Source organism: Triticum urartu, chromosome 3 (assembly GCF_003073215.2).
Source record: "Triticum urartu cultivar G1812 chromosome 3, Tu2.1, whole genome shotgun sequence".
NCBI lineage: Eukaryota > Viridiplantae > Streptophyta > Magnoliopsida > Poales > Poaceae > Triticum > Triticum urartu.
In genome coordinates, this window is record NC_053024.1 from 37,483,915 (window position 1) to 37,509,261 (window position 25,347).

The 25,347-nt window shown below is 46.9% G+C and overlaps 1 protein-coding gene across 1 annotated transcript; it reads right to left on the minus strand.

Moving 5' to 3' along the window:
* Positions 1-14,159: 14,159 nt before the first annotated feature.
* On the minus strand, positions 14,160-15,094 carry LOC125546581 (ubiquitin recognition factor in ER-associated degradation protein 1-like). Its single transcript, XM_048710791.1, has 2 exons — positions 14,807-15,094; positions 14,160-14,762 (listed from the first exon to the last, which is right to left on the minus strand). Exons 1-2 carry the CDS (start codon positions 15,092-15,094, stop codon positions 14,160-14,162), a joined length of 891 nt encoding a protein of 296 aa, XP_048566748.1.
* Between the last annotated feature and the right edge of the window lie 10,253 nt (positions 15,095-25,347).

Below are 25,347 nucleotides of genomic sequence, written 5' to 3' on the forward strand. Positions count from 1 at the left end.
TTTGCCGCCTCACTGTACAATTTTTTTTAAATTTTCATGGAAGATGGGAAATATAGTTATCAAATGATGGTAAATTCAGTTCTCGGAAAAATCATTGCTTTCTTGCCATGGCAACTTCCGATTTTGGATCATAGCGCAAATTTACTGTTTTCAACCATGGCAACTAATCTTATACTTTTTGCCATGTAAACATTAAAAAAATATTTGATTGATCGTGGCAAAATTTAGTTTACGCATCATACCAAACTTGATTCCTGTAAGATGGCAAACATAGTTATCGAATCATGGCAAATTTAGTTCTCGAATCATGGCGAGTTCATTGCTTTCTTGCCATGGCAGCTTTTGATTTTTTAAATTTCCGCGGCAATTCTTTAAATTGTCGAAAATAACACAAAATGGCAAATATTGCCATGGCAAGTTTTACTAATTATTTCACCTTCATTAACATGGCAAAATTACCTACATCCCCATGGCAATTTTAACACTTGATTGCCATGGCAAGTTTTACTATTTATTTTCCATGGCAACTTTACCTTTATTAACATGGCAAATTCACCTAAGTCCCGATGGCAATTTTAACTTTTATTGCCATGGCAAGTTTTACTATTTCTTGGACTTTTATTAACATGGCAAATTTACCTAAATCGCTATGGCAATATTGAACTTTTATTGCCATGGCAAGTTTTACTATTTATTTGCCATAGATAAATATACGTTGGTTCAGGATGTTGTGTAGTTGATACTTGCAAAGTTCATGGCAATTTTATCTCTGTCCTTGTTCATAAACAATAGCAAATTTATACTGTATAAGGCTCTATATGACAAAATTCATGTGATTTGCGGTGGCACCTTTTTATTTGAAAACATGGAAAATTTACCATGGCAAGATATGATTTTCAGAAACATGGCAAAGTTTATAGATGTTCAAAAACATGCCAAACTTGCCATGTCAACTTAATATGTTCAAAAACATGGCAAACTTGCCATGGCAAATTAATATGTACAAAAACATGGCAGTTTTTGGGCCTACAAATATTGTAATTTGTTTTTAATTCTTGAAGGCAATTGTGTTTCTGGGCTGGGCTGGTCCATTGGAGGGGAGGGAGGGAGGTCGTTTGGGAAGGAGAGCTCTTTCGATCGGACAAAAACGTTCGTCGCGAGGGAGCTGATTTACAGAACAAAAGGTTCGGTTTGGGATGTCCCCAGACCGAATGGTCGGTGGTTATCAGGGTCCAATTTTTCTATACATGCACAATGGCAATTTTTGTACAAATCTTTTTTGTTCTATCTTATATGGCCATTTTTTTCTGTTTTTTGTGTGTTTTCATAATATCATGGCAAAATTTCCACACTCATTTGCCATGAAGTGTGCATGAACATCATGGCAAATCATTTCTGTAATATACCTTTTTTTCATAATCGTATGGTAGTTTTGTTCATTAAAGGATGGCAACTTTTTGTTTCTGGATTTTTTTCAGGCATTGTTTTCTTCATCCAGTGCATTTTTAGGCCTTTTCGTGTATTCACTTTTTTTAGGACAGAAGCAGTTTTGGGCCTTCAATATTATAATTCTTTGTTTTTTTTTAATTCTTGAAGGCAATGACGTTTCTGGGCTTGTCCCATTTTGGGCTGGTTCGCTGGAGGGGAGGAGCCAAATCGCTAGCGACAAGGTTGTGCGATGTGGGATCGTTCGGGCTGGAGGGGTACTTTCTACCGAACGAGTTTGCTCGTTCCAGCGACCCTTCCAGCACGAACGATTCGTTCGGGCTGGGGTGCCTCCGCGCCGAACGTTCGGGGGTTATCGGTGTCCTTAGGCTAAATAACTCCCTCCTCCTAATTAATCGGCACCCCCTGATTTTAACTGGTGGGGGTGGGCGCCAAGGCCTGTAAAACCCCGTAATCCTTCGTTGATGTAGCAAAGCCGGAAAACCTATTGGCACTTTATTTCAAAGTCAAAAAGTTTACATCTTTGATTACATGCGGTAAAATGAAATTCGGGGGTTCATCCACCCACAACAAAACTACCTGGGAATCATATGCATGTCTAGCTACCAAATGTGCCAAAGTGTTTGCTTCCCGAGGGCAATGCTGAAACTTCAAATCTGATATTTCATGTGCAACCTGAAAACAATCAGCCAGGATAGCAGAGTAAGGTGCCCGGATATCCTTCTCTCCATTGCAAGCTTCAATTATCAGCCAGGATAGCTACCAAATGTGCCAAAGTGTTTGTTTTTCTTTTGTTTGTCTTGTGTCTGTTTGTTTGTTTCAGGTTTTTTGTTGGGTTGAGCAGCTGCCGGGTGTTGTGTCTGACTGTCACGCGCCGCACAGTGAGCCCCCGACTGGGCTGGCTTATTAGCAAGCGTGGCGCGATTTGTGAATACTGCAATCGCTTAGAATCAAACACAAGAACTCTTAGGGATGAGAGAAAGAGGCGACTTCGCATCCGGCGACCGGTGTGCTAGCACTGTCCGTTGGCGGCACCTCTCCCCCGTCGACCTTCGTGGTCAAGGCTGTCCCACAGATATATGGGGCCCCGGGGTAAGACAAAAACAAGGGGCCCTTCTTGAAACACAAAAGCTCAGTTTTTCTTTTCAAAATTAATGTAAATATCCAGTACATAGCATAGATTGATTATCATTGTACTCTTAGACTGGCAGTATCACTATTTATCGATCAATAGAAGTGCATCGGGATAGTAATGAAACAATATAGCTCCACAAAAGATTAATTTCCTAGTTATCAATACAGACATCAATTTTTCTGCACACCAAATGTCCTTGTAAAAACTGGTTGCTACTTAAATATTTGTGTTACCATGATATATAAAATTAATTGGATAACTTACAGTTGTTCTGGATCCTCCCCCAATATGCAATGTTTCTTTACTCCAAAAATTCTTCACCCAAATAATAATTCACCTCTTCCAAACTATCCTGCATAAGGCATAGCAAAGCAAACTGAGTACTCTAGAAGAGTTCTAGTTTTGAAAAAGTTAACAGTAATTGATCCCTTTTGAGATTCCACTACTAGACAAATAATTTCTTGAAGACATGTCACTGAACAAGCTGCATAAAACCGGTTAATAAAGGGATCAAAAGCACCTGGATTTTGATTGATGTGGATGTAGATGGCTTGATCCGTACGCCGCAGTAGTTAGCAGGAACAAAGAAGACGACACGATGAAGTGGATAAAATCTCTCCCTTCCCCTAGTCTCCTACCTGAGCACTCTCACATTTGGATCCAATGAAGAACAGAAGAAGATCCATGCAGATGTAGCGGATGTGCGACGTTGAATCGTGCGCAGAGCTACTAATCAACGAATGTTGGAATTGAAGAACGAAATTACAGGAAAGAAGAACATGTAAGTACCTTCCCGGTCTCTCAAAAGTCTAGGAAACGGGCAGGGCGTTGAGAAAGGAAGGGGAGCTGATTGGGGAATGATTTGCGCCGTAGCTATCCTTTAATGGCCGGCCATGACTTCAGAATCGGAGAGGCATCGGAGGGGCGGCGCTAAGTCTGGGATTTGGCAAAGCAGAGGAATAGCCGGTCTGGGGTCCCGTGCTAACAGACTGATTCCTTTGTGAGGTTTGCCTAGTGGGCTTTTCCTTGCACGGTTCGACGTTTTGTTTTTCGTGTATTTTTTTGGGGCTCTATGAAGGTATACTACCTGGGCCGGGGCCCCTGCCTCCTCGGGGCCCAGGGCGGGCGGCCCGTTTGCCCGGTCTATGGGTCGGGCCTGTTCGTGGTCGCCGGTGGGAGGGGGGTCGCCGGAATCGGCGTGTGTGCTTGTACAACAGTAGCCTAGGTGTTTAGGGTTTCCTCCGGTGCTCTTCTCATACTTGGTGGCGATGGCAGCGGTTATAAATAAATTTGTACCAGATCCTTCCCTAGCGGGCTGGTTTCTCTTCCTTCTGCTGTGGCATATGGTGTCCCGGACAGGGTCGTTCTGGCAGATTTGGGTGGCTTTGTCCGGCAAGAGGGGTCGGTGGTCTCTGCGATTCCGGCCATGTGTGGCGTCGACGATTTTCGTGCTCTGGTGGCTCCCTGTTGCTGCAATGGTGTCGTGCTCTCTGGCTTCTACTTTGTGGTGGTGGTTTTCTCTCCGGCGTCGCCGTCAAGCTAGTGAGTGTGTGTTGGACGTGGGCTTCTTCAGATTTGTTTAAAGCTTCTTCGACGACGGCTTCGGTTTCGGCGCGTTGGTCCTCCTAGACTGTAGTACGGCGATTTCCCGTCCGCACGATCAGACAAGGTTTGGCCGGCCAAGGTTGTGGAGCAGTGATGGCGACGGCGGAGGCGCGCCTGCGACTCGCGTTGGAGCTTCGAGTTGTTGAGCATCTCATGGACTTGTTTGTAATTTTCTCTCTATGTGGGGTGCTTTGTACTGTTGGAGATCCTCTATAATAGATCCGGGGGCTTATTTGAAAAAACAACTCTTACGGAGTTTACGAAGGCGCGCCCGTAGCTAGTCACTAGAACTGTTGGGCGTTAGTGACTTCTTGTCACCGCGAAACACTAAAGACTACTAGTAGAACGCCCGTGCGTTGCTATGGGCTATAACACATATAAATGAATCAAATAAATGATTAAGATAATCTTCAAGGTCGAAGCTCATTTCTCTCGCATACGTTCAGACGTGTTTGGATATCAAACGGGAGGGGGGGGGGATATGGTTGTGCGGACTATCCGCGATGTGATCCCCAACACACGGCCCCAACCAAAAAAACCACCCTACGAAGCACCCTTTCCTTTTCATGCTCGAACCCTCCCTTCCATCTCGGTCTTCCGCCGTAGCGGGACATTTCTCACTGGACCCCTCTTCTTTAAAACAAGATGACACCCGCCTCACCATCATCATGGACCCTCCCTCATTCACACTATACTTCCCCACGGACCGTCAATAAGGAGTCCCCCGCCAATCGCCCCGCTCTCTGCCTCCTCCCCACGTGTTTGTGCCGATCCACCACCGCCATCAAGGGGGAGGAGGCATGCGCTGCCCGTGCCGCCCCTCTGAGCCTAAAGGGCAGATCCAATGTCTTCTGAAACATTACCACGTTGTAACATATAGTGGAATGTCGTGCATGTCCAAAAAACATAAATATGATACTCGTTGTTGGGCATGCAACTGATATGACATCTTATCCGTTATTAACTCTTGAAGCAAACAACCAATGCATTTACCCTTCTATCCTACAAAAATATTCTACGACTTATAGAAAAAAATGAACCATTTGCTCATCAATTTGCTATGAAACCATCTCCAGTGAAATATAATTTGCCACATTTTCTAAAGTAGGGAAATTATTGCACTCAAACAACAATACTGAATAGACCAACCCCCATCCCACTTACTCTCAATCCTCACTCTTATTACAAAATCTACTAACTCGGGTTCTAAGTGAGCCAGTGATAGATGCTGTCGTGACAGGACAACAACAAGAAACAAGGGCGGCAACCGCCTTCCCATCTTAGTATTATACCTCCTGGTTCTATATTGGACCCACTCATGATCCCGGGTCCTACCACGACTGAGCCACACTCATGTGTCGCCAAGCAAAAAAGAAAGCTATGAATAGAAATGATCATCCAAAGCATGAAAAATGTCGATGTTTCTCTCTTATTCCCTCCCTCGTGCGTATGCCTGACTCATGGTACAAATCTATGTATTCATTAGAGAAGAGCAAAAACAAAAGATTACCGTCTCCTATACCTAAAACTGCTTTTAGGTCAACAATTTTAAAAATTATATGCTCTAATAAACCAAATGAAAGGGAGGGCATATCAAGTTGGAACCATGAGTTTCCCTTCAAGAGAAGTTGGAGCCGTGAGCTAAATATGATAACCTAAAGAGATAACATTCAAAATGTTACGAGGTATTTTGGATTTTAAAAGTTCTGAGACAAAATAAAAAAATGTAGCTCAAATGTAGATATTTGATTAATATTGCATGATACAACAATCAAGAAAATATAATGAACAAAGAGAAAATTATGAACACCAAAGTTTTCATTTATTTTGGATTTTTAAGCTTTTCTATTATTTATTTATGTGTGTTTCTCTTTCATAGAAAATTGATTACTAATCTCACTTCCGCTTGAAACTTCACATATAATTGCCAACTGCTTAACTTTCTAAATTGGAGTGCCAAAATTGATAATCTGAAGTAATACACATGGATAGGTCAATAGACGTCCTAATTCCACATGGATAGGTCAATAGATATCTTAATGCCCAAGCTTGATGTAGTGGGCCACCAAATTACAGATTATGGACACGATCTTAATGCACAATTGGCCAGTTGCCTACACGGGCGTTATGCTTACATTGTCAAAGACACCAGAGTACCAGACACACATCTCTGATGTCTGGTTAATTGAACTTTCATATCAGTTGAACCCTACACGCGAGCTAAACTTGCTGATTGAAAGTTCATGCAAATCCAACCTAGTGGAACGTTTACAGAGTAATTAGAATTACCTCAAGAGAAAGTACATTCAGCTTCGAAGTTATATCCGACTTCGTAGCAGCAGACCCCGACAGAGATAGCACTATAGGAGCCATCGACACAACTGCTAAGTGCTAACCTCTACTCTTCAGTCCTCTTCAAACTCGACGATGGAATGCATCAAATGGGGCAAGAATGGCGGAGGAGTGACTCTGCTGCTGTTTATTTAAAAACAACCTCTATTTCTCCTGCTCTTGTCATTTGAAATTCGAACTTTGGGTGGGCAACCTCACACAGGCACACACTTGTCACAACTGTACCCCTGACTGCCATGTCCCCAACATTCAATTCCATGGCCCATCGAACAAGAAAAGATAACCAACTTATGTTTAGTTTAAAATTCAACACACAGAAACCATGGTGGCAATACAGTTTTCAGAATTACACACACAGATCAATACACTTTTATAGAAAACTCCTCCTGCTCTAGCAGACCAAACCAAAAACACAGGAACAACGCATCAAACTGGAAGCACCATATCAGATCGACCATTCATGCAAAGGATGAATTTTCTTTTTATTACTCATCAAGACACACTTGGTATTAACATGTTTATAACAATTCGCACAGTGCAAAAACAGTCGCTAAAGTTCATTATTCAAGATAAACCTGAAAACCACGGGCACAGCCGCCAACTGAATAATTGTCGCACATATTTAGTTTCATAATGACAACACTATGAAGAAATCATTCAAACACACGGCATAGCAAAGCCTCGTCATCAATTAGACCTAGAAAAGGGTTTCTTTCTAGAAGATCCTCTGTACCAGTTTCTTCATAAATTAGACCTAGAAAAGGGAATAATATCATGCCATGTAGAGAAAACCAAAATTTCCTACTTGATGGACAATCAATTTATGTTTGAAACAACGTGAGATAAATGTCAACCCAACTATATGAGGAGGGTGTGAAGGAGCAGCTCCTGCTTCTCCTTCACGAGGGATGCTGCATGCTTATGCATCATCCCAAACTTGGTCGCGTCGATGAGGGAGGCCGTGTCGGAGGCACAAGCTACGAGGATCAGTATGTCGGGGCCAGGGACCGGCACCACAATAACAACATACTGGATCGATCAAGCTATTCGAGCAAAGATCCAGTTTAGGAATAATTGTACTATAACAACAAACTGGATCGAACAATCGAGAGATTCTAGTGAAGATTCAGATTACAAAACATGGGAGAATTCATCACCTTGCTCTGCTACATTTGTTTGAGGCTGTCATTCGCGCTCTGTGCGTTCTCCAACCATCTACAGGGTGAATGATAATGTTGACTTGTTTGAGAAGTTGCCGGAATCATCTGCATAGTAAATGGCATTACAACCTTTGGAGCAAGTCTTCCTTTCATAGTACACCTCTCGGCTATCAAAAAGGAAGCGTAGAACGTTTGATGTTGAGATCAACCAGGGAACAAGATAAGCATCAGTCAACAAATAACCTATTACAATACCGAAACCGTATAACTTTCATTAAACAATGGACCTACTTAGCATTATCAGTAATGATAGACGTGTACGTGCTACTAATAATTATTCAAAGTCAGCTATATCTAACAATTACAGTATTTCACAAAGAACTTAAATGTAAGTAGGTAGCTAATTGGTATAATTACTGAAGAAAACTACTCAGTTCTACATTTTTTAAAGGTCCACAAACGTATCAATCAGCTCTGTCTCACAAGTTCGTATTCTACTTATGGTTGAAATGACGCATTTGGCCAAAAAATCCTGGTGCCAAAACTGCCAAATCCTTTGAAGACACATAACACATAAACTGAATTTTGCATCATGGCGCTGGATCATCACCTGCATAAATTGCCAAATACTCCCTCCGTTCAGAATTACTTGTCGCAGAAATGGATGATACGTCTAGATACATCCATTTCTGCGACAAGTAATTCCGAACGGAGGGAGTACAGGCATAGAGATATGTGCACATTACCTGCATCTGCAAATGATTCATACATGAGAGGACAAGCACATGGCAGCATGAGATTTTCACCTTCGAGCAACGAGGAACGGCAACCAGTAGCAGCCCAGCCTGATCTAATGATCTTGCTTTGGCCTCGTGGCCATGCCACACGATGTCCACCCCTGCAGCCATACCATGGCGCTGAGCGTAGCCCACGGCGCCGCTGGCTCGCCACGCTTACGCTCACCCTTGGAGAAGCCACCAACTGCAGGCAACACCACTCCCCCGCATCGGGTCACCTGCGGGAGGAGCTTGGTGGCGGCAAGGGTCGTCCGCCTCGGGTGGGTGACATCAATTAACATGGCCACCTCCTGCGTCGATCAAACTGCTGCCGCTCATGAGATCAGGACACACAACCCCGAGCGGCGAGATCGAAGATGACTTCCTCAACTCGATCGTGTGGAGGAGAAAACCTTGCAAGCTCCGGAGGAGCGGTACTCGTTGGCGAGGACCAGATGGCTTGGCCACGTCTGGTGGGTGGTTTCGACGGCGGGATTGATGGCGGCCCTCATGTCGGCTACGTCTGCAATGGCAGGCCCGGGTGCATCATGCCGAGATTAGAGACCCGAACCATAGAGAGAGAGAGGAGAGGGATTTACGGGGAAAACAGAGATCAGAGGTATCCTACCATTGCATGTTTGCGATGCATCATCAGCGGCACGACTCATGCTTGAGAAATCCATAGATAACACGGAGGGTTAGAACTTAGAACAATATACTAAGATAATCTACCGCTGGAGCAGCATGAGATGGAAAAGATGTTGGCTCACAAGCTGGTGCCCTTCATGTTCCAAGAGACCAAGACTACCAGCAGCGATCTGGAAGGATTTTTTTTCTGGGCATACGTACGCGACGTACTCCTGATTTACTCTATTGATTGAGATAATTTTATTCGTTTGAGATATGTTCGGGAAGGAACATGAGGGAATCCGTGGCATGAAAGTCTTTGATTCTGTTGTGATTTGGGAAAGGTTTGATTCTATTGAGATTTGTGGGAAGGAAAAGGATAGCTCGTCTCCACGCAAAAAAAAAAGAGGATACCTCGTCGGTCAATGATCGATCAGGGTGAGCGTACCGGGAGGGCTGAGACGTGGGATACATGATGAAGAAAAAACCAGAAAAGATCGGTGAGGTTTGGTTCAAAAGAAAATCGGTGGAAGGGGTAACGAGGTGGGATTATACGAGGCTTATCGATCCAGAGGTGGGATGGGAGGACGAACATTACCCCACCTGTCGTACAATCGAGAGGTGGGATGGCAAGATATCTACGTGGTTCGTTCGTACGTCGTGCGTTGATCGCTACCCCTTCCATCGTTCGCCCCTCCCCTTCACCCTTTTCTCCACGGTAAAAAAAGAAACAAATCATGCAAACGCACGCACACGGAAACCCGAAAAACCAGCCACCTCTCCTGGCCTTTCCTTATTGTTGGGCCAGCCTCTAATCCACTCAACAATCCTGAACTTATTTGATTGGCGTCGTATATAGAAGGGAAGGATGGAAGGATTGGTGTTTTATATGCGATGGAGGGTGGGAAACGAACGACTTATGTACCGAGACATTAGGAGTAGAGATATTCAGCGGTAAATACAATAATTCAGAATTTTTTGAACATTTCCTGAAATTATGATTTTTTTATTGAGATGAACAAATTTTAAAATTGAGATGTTTTTGCCAAAATGTAATAATTTTAGAATTGAGAAATGTCCTTTTAGGCAAGACAAATATTTTTACAAACTTCCAAACATTTACGGGAAACGTGAATTTTTTTCTGAAAAAGCCCACATTTTTTAAAAAAGGTTGAACATTTTTTGAATTTTTTTGGAAATGTGAACAGTGCTTCAAACATTTGAACTTGCTTAAAAAACATGAAAAAAATTATATCTTGCGAACAAATTTTGAAAAAATGAATATATTTTGAAATTTTCATTTTTCATAAACACAAACAATTTTGGAAAAATGATTAAATTTATGAATTTTTGAACATTTTTTAAAAACTTGTGAATTTACGAAAAAATAATAAAAATGAAAATGAAATAAACTTTTGAAAATTAGAAAAATTAAAAGGAGAGGTGAAAAGAAAAAATGGTAAAAGAAAGAAAATAAAAAACATGAAGAAAAAAAGTATCCTAGCTTGTTGGGCCGTGTCATCCGTGGTTTGCACGCTGTTGACGGTAGACCTGCAACTAAGATAAAAAAAAGGTTGGGCCTTAGTTGCGTGTTGAGGGTGGACTTCCAACTGGGACCAACAAAAGGTCGAGCCCCAATTGCAAGTCGAGGATGGACTTGCAACTGGGACAAAATAAGGTTAGGCCCGAGTTGTGAGTCAAGGATGGATTTGCAACTAAGACAGAAAAGGTTGGATCCCAGTTGCAAGTCAAGGGTGAACTTGCAACTGTGACACAAATAATGTTGGGACCGAGTTGGTAGTCGAGGGTGAACTTGCAACTGGGATTAAAAAAATGGGTCCAATTCTATGGTGGACTTGCAACTAGGACTACACAAAATTACGATATCGGTTGTGAATCGACGATGGACTGGCAATTGAGACAACTATAAACTATGAGCCCTAGTTGCGAGTCAAGGTGAAGTTGCAACTAGAATGAAAAACAAACTATAGTCCCAGTAGAACTTCGATGACTTCTTGACTCTGCTTTGAAGAAGCTTTTCAAGAAAATAAACTAAAGATAAAAACCTACATAGGTCTAAAGACAAAATAAACTATACAGGAATGGGTCCGCATGGAAAGGGAAATAGAACAAAGAGACTAAAAATACACATAGATGTGCTCCGCAAAAAAAAAGAGACAAGTCTAAGAAAAAAAATGGAAAGTTGCACATGGTGAGCCACTTGGCCTCTCTCACAACACCATGCTTTCGACAAAAAAAATCTGTTCTGATCGCTTCGGCTATGCTCGCGCCTCGCTCTGGCATTCTGCGCGTTAAAGAAAATATGAATCCCGACGTTACTCCGATGGCTGGAGAAGTAGATGTGAGGTAACTATTTCTGGTCTAGATGAGAAATAGCAAAACTTATTTGGATATGTATTTGGGCCATGCAAAATTAAACAGAATTGATAAAAATCTTAGAATGTCTTATGGAGAGTTGATTTCAAAACACAAAACTTAAAGCTAGGAGATTAGCCAAGTCAGCCTTTCCTTCTTGTTCGGAATACCCCATGATGTGTTTAGTTTAAGGGACATGCTACTGTAGTTGAGTGTACTCCAACCAGCTAGCAAGGGATGACCCTTTTTCTGTTTGGTTGATGGGTGGCTTATCCCATGATTTGATTGGTTCAAAGGATGAAATATGGTTGAGGACAACCATCGAAGTGTTTGGGTCGAGTAATGAATGAAGGATAGGGTTGTGGTAACATTTTTGACTTGAGGTGGTGAGATTACGCTCATAATTTGCGCTTTTTTGATGGAAGGAAGGACAATAAGATATGTATAGTCACAATTTAAAAAAAATATTTATTTCATAACAGACCAAAGCAAACACAAGCTTTGAACTTCATCGCATACAAATAGTTCAACGTTCCATATATAGTAGGCCAACCCCCACACCTGAAAGGGGGGACAATGCGACTGCAGCTTGGGGGAACGGATGTCGGCTAGTTGCATGTCTACCACTAAATCTTCAACTGCACATGGTACAACAGGTACTGCACTGTTAATTTGTTTCCTATATTTTTTTGTTGTTTTCTCATTTTTTATCCCCAGTTTTCTTTTTTTTTCCATTTTTATTTTCCTTCTCCTATTTTATCATTTTTATTTCTTCCATTGTTTATCTAGTTAATTTGTTCCTTTTTCCTTTGTAATCATAATCATTTTTAGAAATATATTTTCTTGTGTGTATGTTAGAAAAAATACATGTTTAAGTTCTTTCCAAAATACATAATGAACATTTTTTCAATACTCAATGAACAATTTTTAGAAATGTTCATGCAATTTTTAATAAAATATTCTCGCATTTTAAAAAGTGTTTATGTATTTATAAAATATTCCTTTTTTAAAGTGTTCATGTAATTTATAAATATTCACGCATTCTTAAAAAGTATTCATGTAATTTTAGAAAAGAGGTTACAAACTTCTTCACAAGATGTCCGTGGAATTAAAAATGGTGTAGACATTATAATGCCTCTATGTGGGTGTTTGTTAATAAAAATGGTGTGCACTCCAACACATGGGGAAGTAAGTTCATGTACTAACTCATGAGCAAGGAATTGCAAGCACAAAGTCCATCCGAAATCCCGTTTAACTACAACCGATGAGCACACAACAACATAACTCAGACCCGGAGACAAGGCAAAGCCAACACGCCAAGATCGTCGGAGAAGGAGGAAAATAGGCTAGAGCACATATGGATGACATCAGTCAACTGAGACTTAATCAAGATGTGTCCTAGCCAGATCCTGTTTTCGTATTGTAGACATTGATAATTTTTTCTGTAAATTTAATGAAATATAGAAAATTTTAACTCGTAAATATTTATATGCGTGAAACAATACATAGACAATGACACTACATATAGATCCCTTAATCAGGACACACTGAAATTTTGCCAAAATTTTCACCAACATCTAGGTAGACAGCCACAAAACATTTGTGTCTCAAAAATGAAAAAAGCCACATATTTTCCGTGGCAAACTTAAACTTCTGCGACACTAACAACAAACCATCAACTACAGACTGCTTCAGTCGTTACAAGGGTTAGCTTCTATTGATTCCTCTGTTCACTTCTTTTTTTCGAGGAGAGGTTCTCATGTTCCCTCAAAGATGCCTTATGTTCTTCTCAAAGAAGCCTTATGTCCAATAAATAATTACTTACGTTTGAGTGGGAGTAATGTACAAAATTTGAAAATTTTCATTTGAAACTTTTTCCTCGGACGAGAATTGGGTGGTTGGTATTCATCTGTTTTTAATATATGCCTACAATGTTTTTTCTGCATATCTTTGTTTTCATATGATTAACTGTTTGTTTACATAAAGAAAAAAGTTTGTGATTCTTTGAGCCAGCTTTAAAGCATTTCTTTCCTTAGCACCACTTTGTAAAGCATAGTGTACCACTGACCAGTATGCGTGCAAAATAGCACCACAACACGAAATCGCCATCTTCTACCCGAAAAATAGAGACAAATACAATGCACTTTTTTGTTGCCTCCACGAAAATATGGCATTGTTATATTGCACGTGCATGATTACTCAAATTCTCTTTTAACAACAACCAACGAGCACATGACAACATACTCCATTCGCCTTTGAAATTTTTTAAGCTGCTTTAGCTTAAAAAATGTTCTTACATTATAGGACGAAGGAAGTAACTCAGACCGGGAGACAAGGCAAAGCCAACACGTCCTTGACGGAGAAGGAGAAAAATAGGCGATCCTGATTTCATATTATAGACATTGATAATTTTTCTGTAAATTTATTGAATTTTTTTATAACTCGTAAATATTTATATGCGTGAAACAATACATAGACGACGACACTACATAGATCCCTTAATCAGTACATACTGAAAAGATGGCCAAATTTTCACCAACATCTAGGTAGAGAGCCACAATACATTGTGTCAAAAATTAAAAAAAAAAGCCACATATTTTCCGGGGAGAACTTTAAACTTGTGTGTCACTAACAACAAAACATCAACTGCAGACATATTGTTTCAGTCGTTGCTTGGGTCTTCTAGAGGGTATACTTCTGGCCGGTGAACCATTTGGCCTCCTTGTCCTCCTTGCCGTCCACTTTCTTCTTCGCCATCTTGGGGCCGGGAGGTGGCACCGCCACCGAGCCGCGGCCGCCGAAGAACCGAAGCACATGCTCACTAGCACTCTTCCCCTTACCCCCCGAAGAACCGGCCTCCGGCGCAGGCGCAGCGGCCGGCGTATGCTCCGCGGGCTTGCCGTCCATCCTTATCCCGACGCCGACGAACCGCCGCTCGCTGCCGTGGGCGCAGTCTTGGCATGGGGCGGCGGCGACTTTCGCTGGCACCGGAGCAGGAGGCTGCACGTAGTCGAGCGGCGTCGCGAAGTCGACCTCGCAGTCGGTGTCGAGGGTGGACACGGCGTCGGCAGGCTTGGCCTCGACGACGTCCAGGAGGTACCGCCGGTCCCCCTCGGCGACGGCGATCGTGTCGCCGACCGTCACGCACGGCGTGTTCAGTCTGACGTTGAACTCGAGCAGCTGCTTGAGGTCCTTGGCTCCCAGAAAATCCATGGTGTGCGGCCGCAGCTTGACGGAGGTGGCCTTGGGGAGCGACGTGCTGGTCATGAGCACCAGGTCGTCCTCCTCCAGCGCCCGAGCCGCACCATGGTGAGTGCGGGCACGTACACGAACCCCTCCTCGGCGCCGAACTCGAGCATGCCGCAGTTGGTGGCGTCGAGGGTGGCGGCGTTCTGGACCCGGAACATGAGCGGGTAGTCCACCAGCGCCGAGCTGATCCCGTCCAGCGCCGACGCCGGCATCACGACCCGGTTGCCGTCGTCCGCGCCCGCCTTGCCGAGAAGGGCCATGGGCCGGCACCGGAGGTACTGCGCCCACCCGATCCGCGACCGCTGCTGCCGCAGGTACGCCTGCCACGCCTCCTCCGCCTGCCACTGCAGCGACGATGATCCAGCCATCGCTGCCTCCATGAGAAAAGATTTAAAGATCGATCTGAACTTTAGAACGAACTCGATCGATAGCTCAATCCGCCGAGTCGAGCCGTGGATTTGTTGGCCGGGAAGAGGGAGAAGGGGCTCGCTTTTATTTAGGAAGTTCGGTCCGAGTAGAACCGGGGCTTCCGACTACCAGTGTAGGTCGGCAAAACGAAGCAGAAAATTGCGCGGTTAAGCCCGTTTTTCCTCTCGCGTCCTGGCGGCTAGAACCCTAGCGGCCGCCAGGAGGCCAACCTTCTAGCGCCGTCCTCCGGCGGCTCCCCTCTACCGGCGACTTCGGTTGTCGGTGGTAAGGCGTTGCCGGATCCACGCGCGTGGATCGTTTTTACTTATCTTGATTTCGGCGGCGATGATGACAGTGCTGAATAAAGATTCTTCGGATCTATCCCTGGTGAGGCCATCCATCCTATGGTTGGGGATGAATTTAGAAACCAGTCTGTTCAAGTAAGGATGGCGTGGCGGCGGTGGCATCCTCGTGGTGGACCTGTGTCCTCGGGGTCCGCCGTTGCGACGGCGTTTGCTCCAGCACCGGCGTGGAGCTTGGGAGGTAGTCCAGGAGCGGATGCAGATTGTGGTCTGCATCAAAACTATCATTTTTTTTTACAGAAAATTCGAAAACTATAGCACCCAATGTAAAAATATTAAAACTATGACCCTGTCGGCCTCGTGTTCGCCGAAGAGGGTGTATTCGGCCAGGGTTAGACTGAAAAGGGCTTTTCGTCCAGGGTTTGACCAAAGCAGGCCTCATCTGGGCCGAAGAGGTGGCGTCGGTGACGGGCCGGCCGAAAATCGTAGCTTCGGCCTACGCGCGACCGAACTGGGCTCTTTTCGGCCAGCCAGCGGCCGAAGAGCTTTTCGGCCAGGCCTTGACCGAAAAGGTCTGGATAAGGCCGACGCGGTCGTCTCCTTCCTCTCGACTGCTCGCACTCTGTTTCCTCCTCCTCCCCCCTCTCTCTCTCTCTCTCTCTCTCTCTCTCATTCTTCTCTATAACCTCACAAACCCGCGCCGATCTCCTCCAGTTTGCACCCATTTTCACATCCAAGACACACAATACATAGATTGTCCCATTCCCCAACGGCCCACTACTAGGAAAAAGCCTATACACAGAATCTTACTAGCAGCATGTTTTAAAATAAGGCGCTGCTGCTACATAGCAGCAGCGCACTCCAACAGAACACGCTGCTGAAATAGAATTAGCAGTAGCGCGGCCCCTCAAAGCCGCGCTACTGCTATAATTCCCCCGACCCCGTCGCAAAGCTAGTTTTAGCAGCAGCGCGAAGAGCGCTACTGCTACAGATCATAGCACTAGTGCATTCCTATAATACCCGCTACTGCTAATTTTACTAAAAAAATTAGTCCCACCTCGCTCCGCGAAGAGGGTTTCTACCACCTTAAATATGTTTCTTCTCAAACTATCACAAGCACTTGGTGCCGGTGTCAAAACCGGCGGATCTCGGGTAGGGGGTCCCGAACTATGCGTCTAAGGTCGATGGTAACAGGAGACTGGGACACAATGTTTACCCAGGTTCGGGCCCTCTCTATGGAGGTAATACCCTACTTCCTGCTTTATTGATCTTGATGAATATGAGTGTTACAAGAGTTGATCTACCACGAGATCGTAATGGCTAAAACCCTAGAAGTCTAGCCTGTATGACTATGATTATGATTGTCCCCTCTACATACCTAGCCCTCCGGTTTATATAGACACCGGAGGGAACTAGAGGTACATAAGGTCGGTTATAGAGAAAGGAATCTTCATATTTGGTCGCCAGCCTTGCCTTCCACGCCAAGGAGAGTCCCACCCGGACAGGGGTAGAGTCTTCGGTCTTTGTATCTTCACAGCCTATCAGGCCGGCCCATGGCTAACAGGCCGGACGCGCGAGGACCCCTTAGTCCAGGACTCCCTCAATAGCCCCCGAACCAGACTTCAATGACGAGGTGTCCGACGCGCAGATTGTCTTCGGCATTGCAAGACGGGTTCCTCCTCCGATGACTTCAAAGTGATGTATTCGTCTTTTCATTTAATGTCATTCCCCTCGGCTTCTGCGCATCAACAACTTCAGCTTCCATGTGTCTAGCGAATGCGAAAGGTCAGGGTGTTTTTACACATAACACCCCGGCCATGCAAGGAGAAATGTCTATTTAAAGAGATTGGATCTCAGATCCATTCAGCACCACGCGAAAAAAATCCTTAGAGCTTTCTAGGAAAGACCATTCCCACATGGCTTGCGCTCCGAGCTCTTCCTCCTGTCCCTGCATCCCAGAAAAAGGCGATTGGGAGAAATGTTCCGTATCCCATGGTCAGCTAGTGAAGCTGCAAACACGGGGATTCCTTCCCCCCGCGGATCTGGTCCCTGTTCGGGCAGGGTTGACCTCCTTCAATGACGAGGCCCAGGCGGAGAATTTCCCCAACCCATCTAGAGGGGAGCGAGTGTGCTTCATCCCTTATCTGCTAAGAGGTGTCGGATTTCCAATTCATCCGTTCCTCCGAGGGCTTCTGGAGTATTATGGCCTCCAACTGCACAACTTTACTCCCACCTCCATCCTATACATCGTGGGTTACGTGGCTCTTTGTGAGCTGTTCCTGGGTTGTGAGGCCCATTTTGAATTGTGGAGAAAGCTGTTCTGTCTCGTCCCGCGTAACCACGAGGGATCCATATTTGAAGTGGGCGGAGCCGAGGTATGGCGCATCGCCGAGACCGGATACCTGTCCGGCACTCCGAAGAAAGCATCCGAAGAATGGCCTATTGAATGGTTCTATATCGAGGACGTCGCACTTCCTGACCCAGTTCGGAGGGGTCTTCCCGAGTTCACAAGCGTTCCTTTGAAGAAATGCCACAGTTGGCGCCCTCGAAGCCTCGAGGAGGAAGATAGTGCGGAAATTCGTCAACTCATGAGCAAGATAAAGACGCTCGCCCAGTTCGGATTATCAATAGTCGAGGTAATGGCGACTTCCATAGTACGGGGGGTTCAGCCACTCCAATACAGAGGGCTTCCCATGTGGCACTACAATGGGGAGGATGACACCTCCCGCTGCGGCCGAAAGGGTCCGGACACCCCCGCCGCATTGGCCAAAATATTGGTCGAACTGTTCAAAGGGGAGGAAGAGGAATTTCTTCATATCAAGCACAGAGATGGATTTTCCATGTACAATCCTCCTAGCTGGGTAAGTCCCAACCCCTCTTCTCTACTCACTCCACTCCCTGAGCCACTTTCAATGAATATTAATCCGTCCATTTATAACAGCAATGGCGAAAGATCTCCGAGGGGCTTCACAGGCCCGCCCCGCAGCAGAGGGCCACGAACGGGACCTTGAACACGGATTTGAAGAGGATCCGGATATATTCGTGGTGCTCGAGGATGGGGTGTTTTACCAGGCGAGCTATGACGACACGGAAGTGGCCATCACCGCCGACTATCCCGGTCTTCTCCCTGCTTCGCATGTAAGTAATCAGGAGACATGTCCTCCAAAAGAGTTCCCTCATTCTGCCTCACCCACCGCACGGTTTTGCGCTCAAAAGGGGAGGCGTTTGGCGAGCCATGCTACCCCAGGGGCTACTCCAAAGAGAGGGGCTGTCGGTGTCAAAACCGGCGGATCTCGGGTAGGGGGTCCCGAACTGTGCGTCTAGGCCGGATGGTAACAGGAGGCAAGGGACACGAAGTTTTACCCAGGTTCGGGCCCTCTCGATGGAGGTAAAACCCTACGTCCTGCTTGATTAATATTGATGATATGGGTAGTACAAGAATAGATCTACCACGAGATCAGAGAGGCTAAACCCTAGAAGCTAGCCTATGGTATGATTGTTGTTCTGTATGTTGTCCTACGGACTAAAACCCTCCGGTTTATATAGACACAGGAGAGGGTTAGGGTTACACAAAGTCGGTTACAATGGTAGGAGATCTGCATATCCGTATCGCCAAGCTTGCCTTCCACGCCAAGGAAAGTCCCTTCCGGACACGGGACGAAGTCTTCAATCTTGTATCTTCATAGTCCAGGAGTCCGGCTGAAGGTATAGTCCGGCTATCCGAACACCCCCTAATCCAGGACTCCCTCAGTAGCCCCCGAACCAGGCTTCAATGACGATGAGTCCGGCGCGCAGATTGTCTTCGGCATTACAAGGCGGGTTCTCTTCCGAATTCCGTGTACCTATCGAATAAAGTCCAATTTCTTGTAAATGTTGCGCTCCTTGGCTTCTACGCCCAATAATGGCCGTCTCCCACGTGTCAAACGAATATGAACAGTCGGAGTGTTTTTACATCCACACCCCTAGCCGCGTAAATGAGCCGCCCATTTAAGGGGACGAGGATTTAGATCCATACCACACCTTCTTCCCTTCGCGAGTGTTCATCAGAGCGCATCCGACAAAGGTCCATTCCACCATGGCCAGCCGTCGCAACTCCTCCCTTCGCCCTTCCAGCCCTAAGCCTGGATATTGGGAGAGATGCTCCATCCCGCATAGCGAGCTAGTGACGCTCCAGACCAAGGGATTTCTCCCCCCGGCCTATATGGTCCCGGTTCGAGCCGGTCTTGCCATCTGTAATGGCGGAGAGCAAGTGGACAGTGACCCTAATCCCTCCAAAGGAGAGCGGGTATGCCTTGTCCCTTATTTAATAAGAGGGCTTGGATTTCCAATCCATCTGTTTCTCCAGGGGCTCCTGGAGTTCTATGGCCTCCAGCTACACAATCTTACGCCTGCCTCCGTATTGCATATCGCGGGCTTCGTAGCCCTCTGCGAGCTATTTTTGGGTGTTGAGGCTCATTTCGGGCTGTGGAAAGAGCTGTTCTGCCTCGTGCCCCGTTCTAAGAAGGGGTCAATATATCAAGTGGGCGGAGCCGAAGTGTGGCGCATCGCCGGGACCGGATATCTATCCGGAACCCCAAAGAAGGCGTCCGAGGACTGGCCTTCGGAATGGTTTTACATAGAGGACGTCCCGCTGCCGGATCCTGTCCGGATCGGCCTCCCTGAGTTCGACAGTGCCCCACTGAGGGAGTCCTGGATTAGGGGGTGTTCGGATAGCCGAACTATACCTTCAGCCGGACTCCTGGATTATGAAGATACAAGATTGAAGACTCCGTCCCGTGTCCGGAAGGGACTTTCCTTGGCGTGGAAGGCAAGCTTGGCGATACAGATGTTCAAATCTCCTACCATTGTAACCGACTCTATGTAACCCTAACCCTATCCGGTGTCTATATAAACCGGAGGGTTTTAGTCCGTAGGATAACATACACATCAACAATCATACCATAGGCTAGCTTCTAGGGTTTAGCCTCTCTGATCTCGTGGTATATCTACTCTTGTACTACCCATATCATCAATATTAATTAAGCAGGACGTAGGGTTTTACCTCCATCGAGAGGGCCCGAACCTGGGTAAAACTTCGTGTTCCTTGCCTCCTGTCACCATCCGGCCTAGACGCACAGTTCGGGACCCCCTACCCGAGATCCGCCGGTTTTGACACCGACATTGGTGCTTTCATTGAGAGTTCCTCTGTGCCGTCGCCGTCAGGCCCGATGGCTCCTACGATCATCAATGGCGATGCAGTCCAGGGTGAGACCTTCCTCCCCGGACAGATCTTCGTCTTTGGCGGCTTCGCACTATGGGCCAATTCACTTGGCCATCTAGAGCAGATCGAAAGCTACGCCCCTGGCCGTCAGGTCAGGTTTGGAAGTTTAAACTACACGGCTGACATCCGCGGGGACTTGATCCTCGATGGATTCGAACCACTGCCGAGCGCGCCGCACTGTCATGACGAGCATGATATAGCTCTGCCGCCGAACAGTGCCCTGGAGGCCGCACCCGCATCGGCTCCGACCGTTAGTTCGGAGCCGACCGCGCCGATCGAGGATGGGCGGTTGGATGCCACCTCGGGGGCTGCGATCCAAACGGCGATTGAGCCGAACACCAGCCCCGTACTCTGCGAGGCTCGTGACTCCAAGGAGCCGGACTCCTCTCCGGACTCCGAACCCTCCGCGCCCCTGCCAGTCGAATCCGATTGGGCGCCGATCATGGAGTTCACTGCCGCAGACATCTTTCAGCACTCACCTTTCGGCGATATCCTAAAGTCACTGAAGTCTCTCTCTTTATCAGGAGAGCCCTGGCCGGAATACGGTCAGCAAGGTTGAGGTACGGACGATGAAGAAATTCAAAACCCACCCACCACCCACTTTGTGGCCACTGTCGACGACTTAACCGACATGCTCGACTTCGACTCCGAAGATATCGACGGTATGGACGCCGATGAAGGAGATGATGAAGAACCAGCGCCTACTAGGCCCTAGAAAGCCACCTCGTGATATGACATTTACATGGTGGACACCCCAAAAGAGGGAGAGGGCGATGGAACAGCGGAGGATGACCCCTCCAAGAAACAGCCCAAGCGCCGGCGTCAGCGGCGCCGCTCAAAATCCCGCCAACACAAAAACGGTGATTCCAGCACGGGAGATAATAATACTCCGGAGAGTGCCGAAGAAAACCCCCTCCAGCAAGGTTTAGCACAGGAGGATGGAGAAACCAGCCCTCATGAGAAAGCGGCAGACAGAGAGGTCGAGGACGATAACTATATGCCTCCCTCCGAAGACGAGGCAAGCCTCGACGACGATGAATTCGTCGTGCCAGAGGATCCCGTTGAGCAAAAGCGTTTCCAACGCAGGCTTATGGCCACGGCAAGAAGCCTCAAGAAAAAACAACAACAACTCTGAGCTGATCAAGATTGGTTGACAGATGGACCGAAGTCCTTGCGGCCGAAGAGCATAAACTCGAATGCCCCTCCAAGAGTTACCCAAAGCGCAGGTTGCTACCCCAATTAGAGGAGGAAGCACTTGATGCGGCCGAATGGCCACCTCGTGGCCGCGACAGAGAGGCCTCCCGGCCCTCTACTCAAGCCGCACCCCGTACCAAGGCACGAGAATATGTGCCGGACTTACGAGACATGTTGGAGGACAGGGCAAGGCAAACACGTTCGATCTACGGATCGCGTGGGCACCCCACGGCTCGAGACGGTAAACATCACGCCGGCCACAAATTCGGCAGGGCCGAACACAGTAGACAAAGCTCATTGGAGCTACGTCATGATATCGCCCAGTACAGAGGCGCCGCACACCCACTGTGCTTTATAGACGAAATAATGGATCATCAAATCCCCGAGGGTTTCAAACCCATAAACATCGAATCATATGATGGCACAACAGACCCTGCGGTATGGATCGAGGATTATCTCCTTCATATCCACATGGCCCGCGGCGACGATTTTCACGCCATCAAATACCTCCCACTCAAGCTTAAAGGACCAGCTCGGCATTGGCTCAACAGCTTGCCAACAGGGTCAATCAGTTGTTGGGAGGACCTGGAAGCCGCATTCCTCGACAATTTTCAGGGCACTTATGTGCGACCCCCAGACGCCGATGACCTAAGTCACGTAATCCAGCAGCCAGAGGAATCGGCCAGACAATTCTGGACACGGTTCCTAACAAAGAAAAATCAAATAGTCAACTGTCCGGACGCTGAGGCCCTAGCAGCCTTCAAGCACAATATCCGCGACAAGTGGCTGGCCCGGCACCTCGGACAGGAAAAGCCGAAATCTATGGCAGCACTCACAACACTCATGACCCGCTTTTGCGCGGGAGAAGACAGCTGGCTTGCTCATAGCAACAATATGACCAAGAACCCTGGCAGTTCAGACACCAGGGACATTAGTGGCAGGACGCGTCGCAACAAGCAGAAGCGCCGCATTAACGGCGACAATGCTGAGGATACGACAGTTAATGCCGGATTCAGAGGCTCTAAATCCGGTCAGCGGAAAAAGCCATTCAAAAGGAATCCTAGGGGCCCGTCCAGCTTGGGCCGAATACTCGACCGCTTGTGCCAAATACATGGCACCCCCGAAAAGCCGGCCAATCACACCAACAGGGATTGTTGGGTGTTCAAGCAGGCAGGCAAGTTAAGCACCTACAATGAAGACAAGGGGCTGCATAGCGATGACGACGAGGAGCCCCGGCCGCCGAACAATAGTGGACAGAAGGGTTTTCCCCGACATGTGCGGATGATGAACATGATATACGTGTTGGGGAACGTAGCAGAAATTCAAAAAATTTCCTACGTGTCACCAAGATCTATCTATGGAGAAACCAACAACGAGGGGAAGGAGAGTGCATCTACATACCCTTGTAGATCGCTAAGCGGAAGCGTTCAAGAGAACGGGGTTGAAGGAGTCGTACTCGTCGTGATCCAAATCACCGGAGATCCTAGTGCCGAACGGACGGCACCTCCGCATTCAACACACGTACAGCCCGGTGACGTCTCCCATGCCTTGATCCAGCAAGGAGAGAGGGAGAGGTTGACGAAGACTCCATCCAGCAGCAGCACAACGGCGTGGTGGTGGTGGAGGAGCATGGTGATCCAGCATGGCTTCGCCAAGCACCGCGAGATATGAGGAGGGAGAGAGGTAGGGCTGCGCCAAGGAGAGGTCAAGAACTTCTGTGTTATGGGCAACCCATACCTCAAATATATATAGGGGAAGGGGAGGGGCTGTGCCCCCACCTAGGGTTCCCTCCCTAGGGGTGGCGGCAGCCCCCTAGATCCCATCTAGGGGCGGCCAAGGGGAGGGGAGAGGGGGAGGCGCACCAGGGTGGGCCTTAGGGCCCATCTGCCCTAGGGTTTGCCCTCTTCTCCTCTCCCTTGCGCCTTGGGCCCTTGTGGGGGGGGCGCACCAGCCCACCTGGGGCTGGTCCCCCTTCACACTTGGCCCATGCAGCCCTCCGGGGCTGGTGGCCCCACTTGGTGGACCCCCGGGACCCTCTCGGTGGTCCCAGTACGTTACCGATAAACCCCGAAACTTTTCCGGTGACCAAAACAGGACTTCCCATATATAAATATTTACCTCCGGACCATTTCGGAACTCCTCGTGACGTCCGGGATCTCATCCGAGACTCCGAACAACATTCGGTAACCACATACAAACTTCCTTTATAACCCTAGCGTCATCGAACCTTAAGTGTGTAGACCCTACGGGTTCGGGAACCATGCAGACATGACCGAGACGTTCTCCGGTCAATAACCAACAGTGGGATCTGGATACCCATGTTGGTTCCCACATGTTCCATGATGATCTCATCGGATGAACCACGATGTCGAGGATTTGATCAATCCCGTATACAATTCCCTTTGTCTAGCGGTATTGTACTTGCCCGAGATTCGATCGTCGGTATCCCGATACCTTGTTCAATCTCGTTACCGGCAAGTCTCTTTACTCATTCCGTAACACATCATCCCGTGATCAACTCCTTGATCACATTGTGCACATTATGATGATGTCCTACCGAGTGGGCCCAGAGATACCTCTCCATCACACGGAGTGCCAAATCCCAGTCTCGATTCATGCCAACCCAACAGACACTTTCGGAGATACCCGTAGTGCACCTTTATAGCCACCCAGTTACGTTGTGACGTTTGGCACACCCAAAGCATTCCTACGGTATCCGGGAGTTGCACAATCTCATGGTCTAAGGAAATGATACTTGACATTAGAAAAGCTTTAGCATACGAACTACATGATCTTGTGCTAGGCTTAGGATTGGGTCTTGTCCATCACATCATTCTCCTAATGATGTGATCCCGTTATCAACGACATCCAATGTCCATGGTTAGGAAACCGTAACCATCTATTGATCAACGAGCTAGTCAACTAGAGGCTTACTAGGGACATGGTGTTGTCTATGTATCCACACATGTATCTGAGTTTCCTATCAATACAATTCTAGCATGGATAATAAACGATTATCATGAACAAGGAAATATAATAATAATCAATTTATTATTGCCTCTAGGGCATATTTCCAACAATACGCAACCCATGTCCCCAAAAGGGAGCGGAAGCGTGCGTTAAGGGACGTATACGCGGTAGAGCCAGTCGCCCCAAAGTTCAACCCATGGTCCACCTGCCCGATCACCTTTGATCGAAGGGACCATCCCACTAGCATCCGTCATGGCGGATTCGTCGCATTGGTTCTAGACCCAATTATTGACGGATTTCATCTCACTAGAGTCCTTATGGACGGCGGCAGCAGCCTGAACTTGTTTTACCAGGATACAGTGCGGAAAATGGGCATAGATCCCTCGAGGATTAAGCCCACCAAAACGACCTTTAAAGGCGTAATACCAGGTGTAGAGGCCAACTGCACAGGCTCAGTCACACTTGAAGTGGTCTTCGGATCTCCGGA

Coding starts and splice junctions, on each gene's coding strand:
- LOC125546581 (XM_048710791.1), bottom strand. CDS start 15,094: ATGGCTGGATCATCGTCGCTGCAGTGGCAGGCGGAGGAGGCGTGGCAG. Junction 14,763..14,806: donor TCGGCGCCGAGGAGGGGTTC/GTGTACGTGCCC, acceptor CGGGCGCTGGAG/GAGGACGACCTGGTGCTCAT.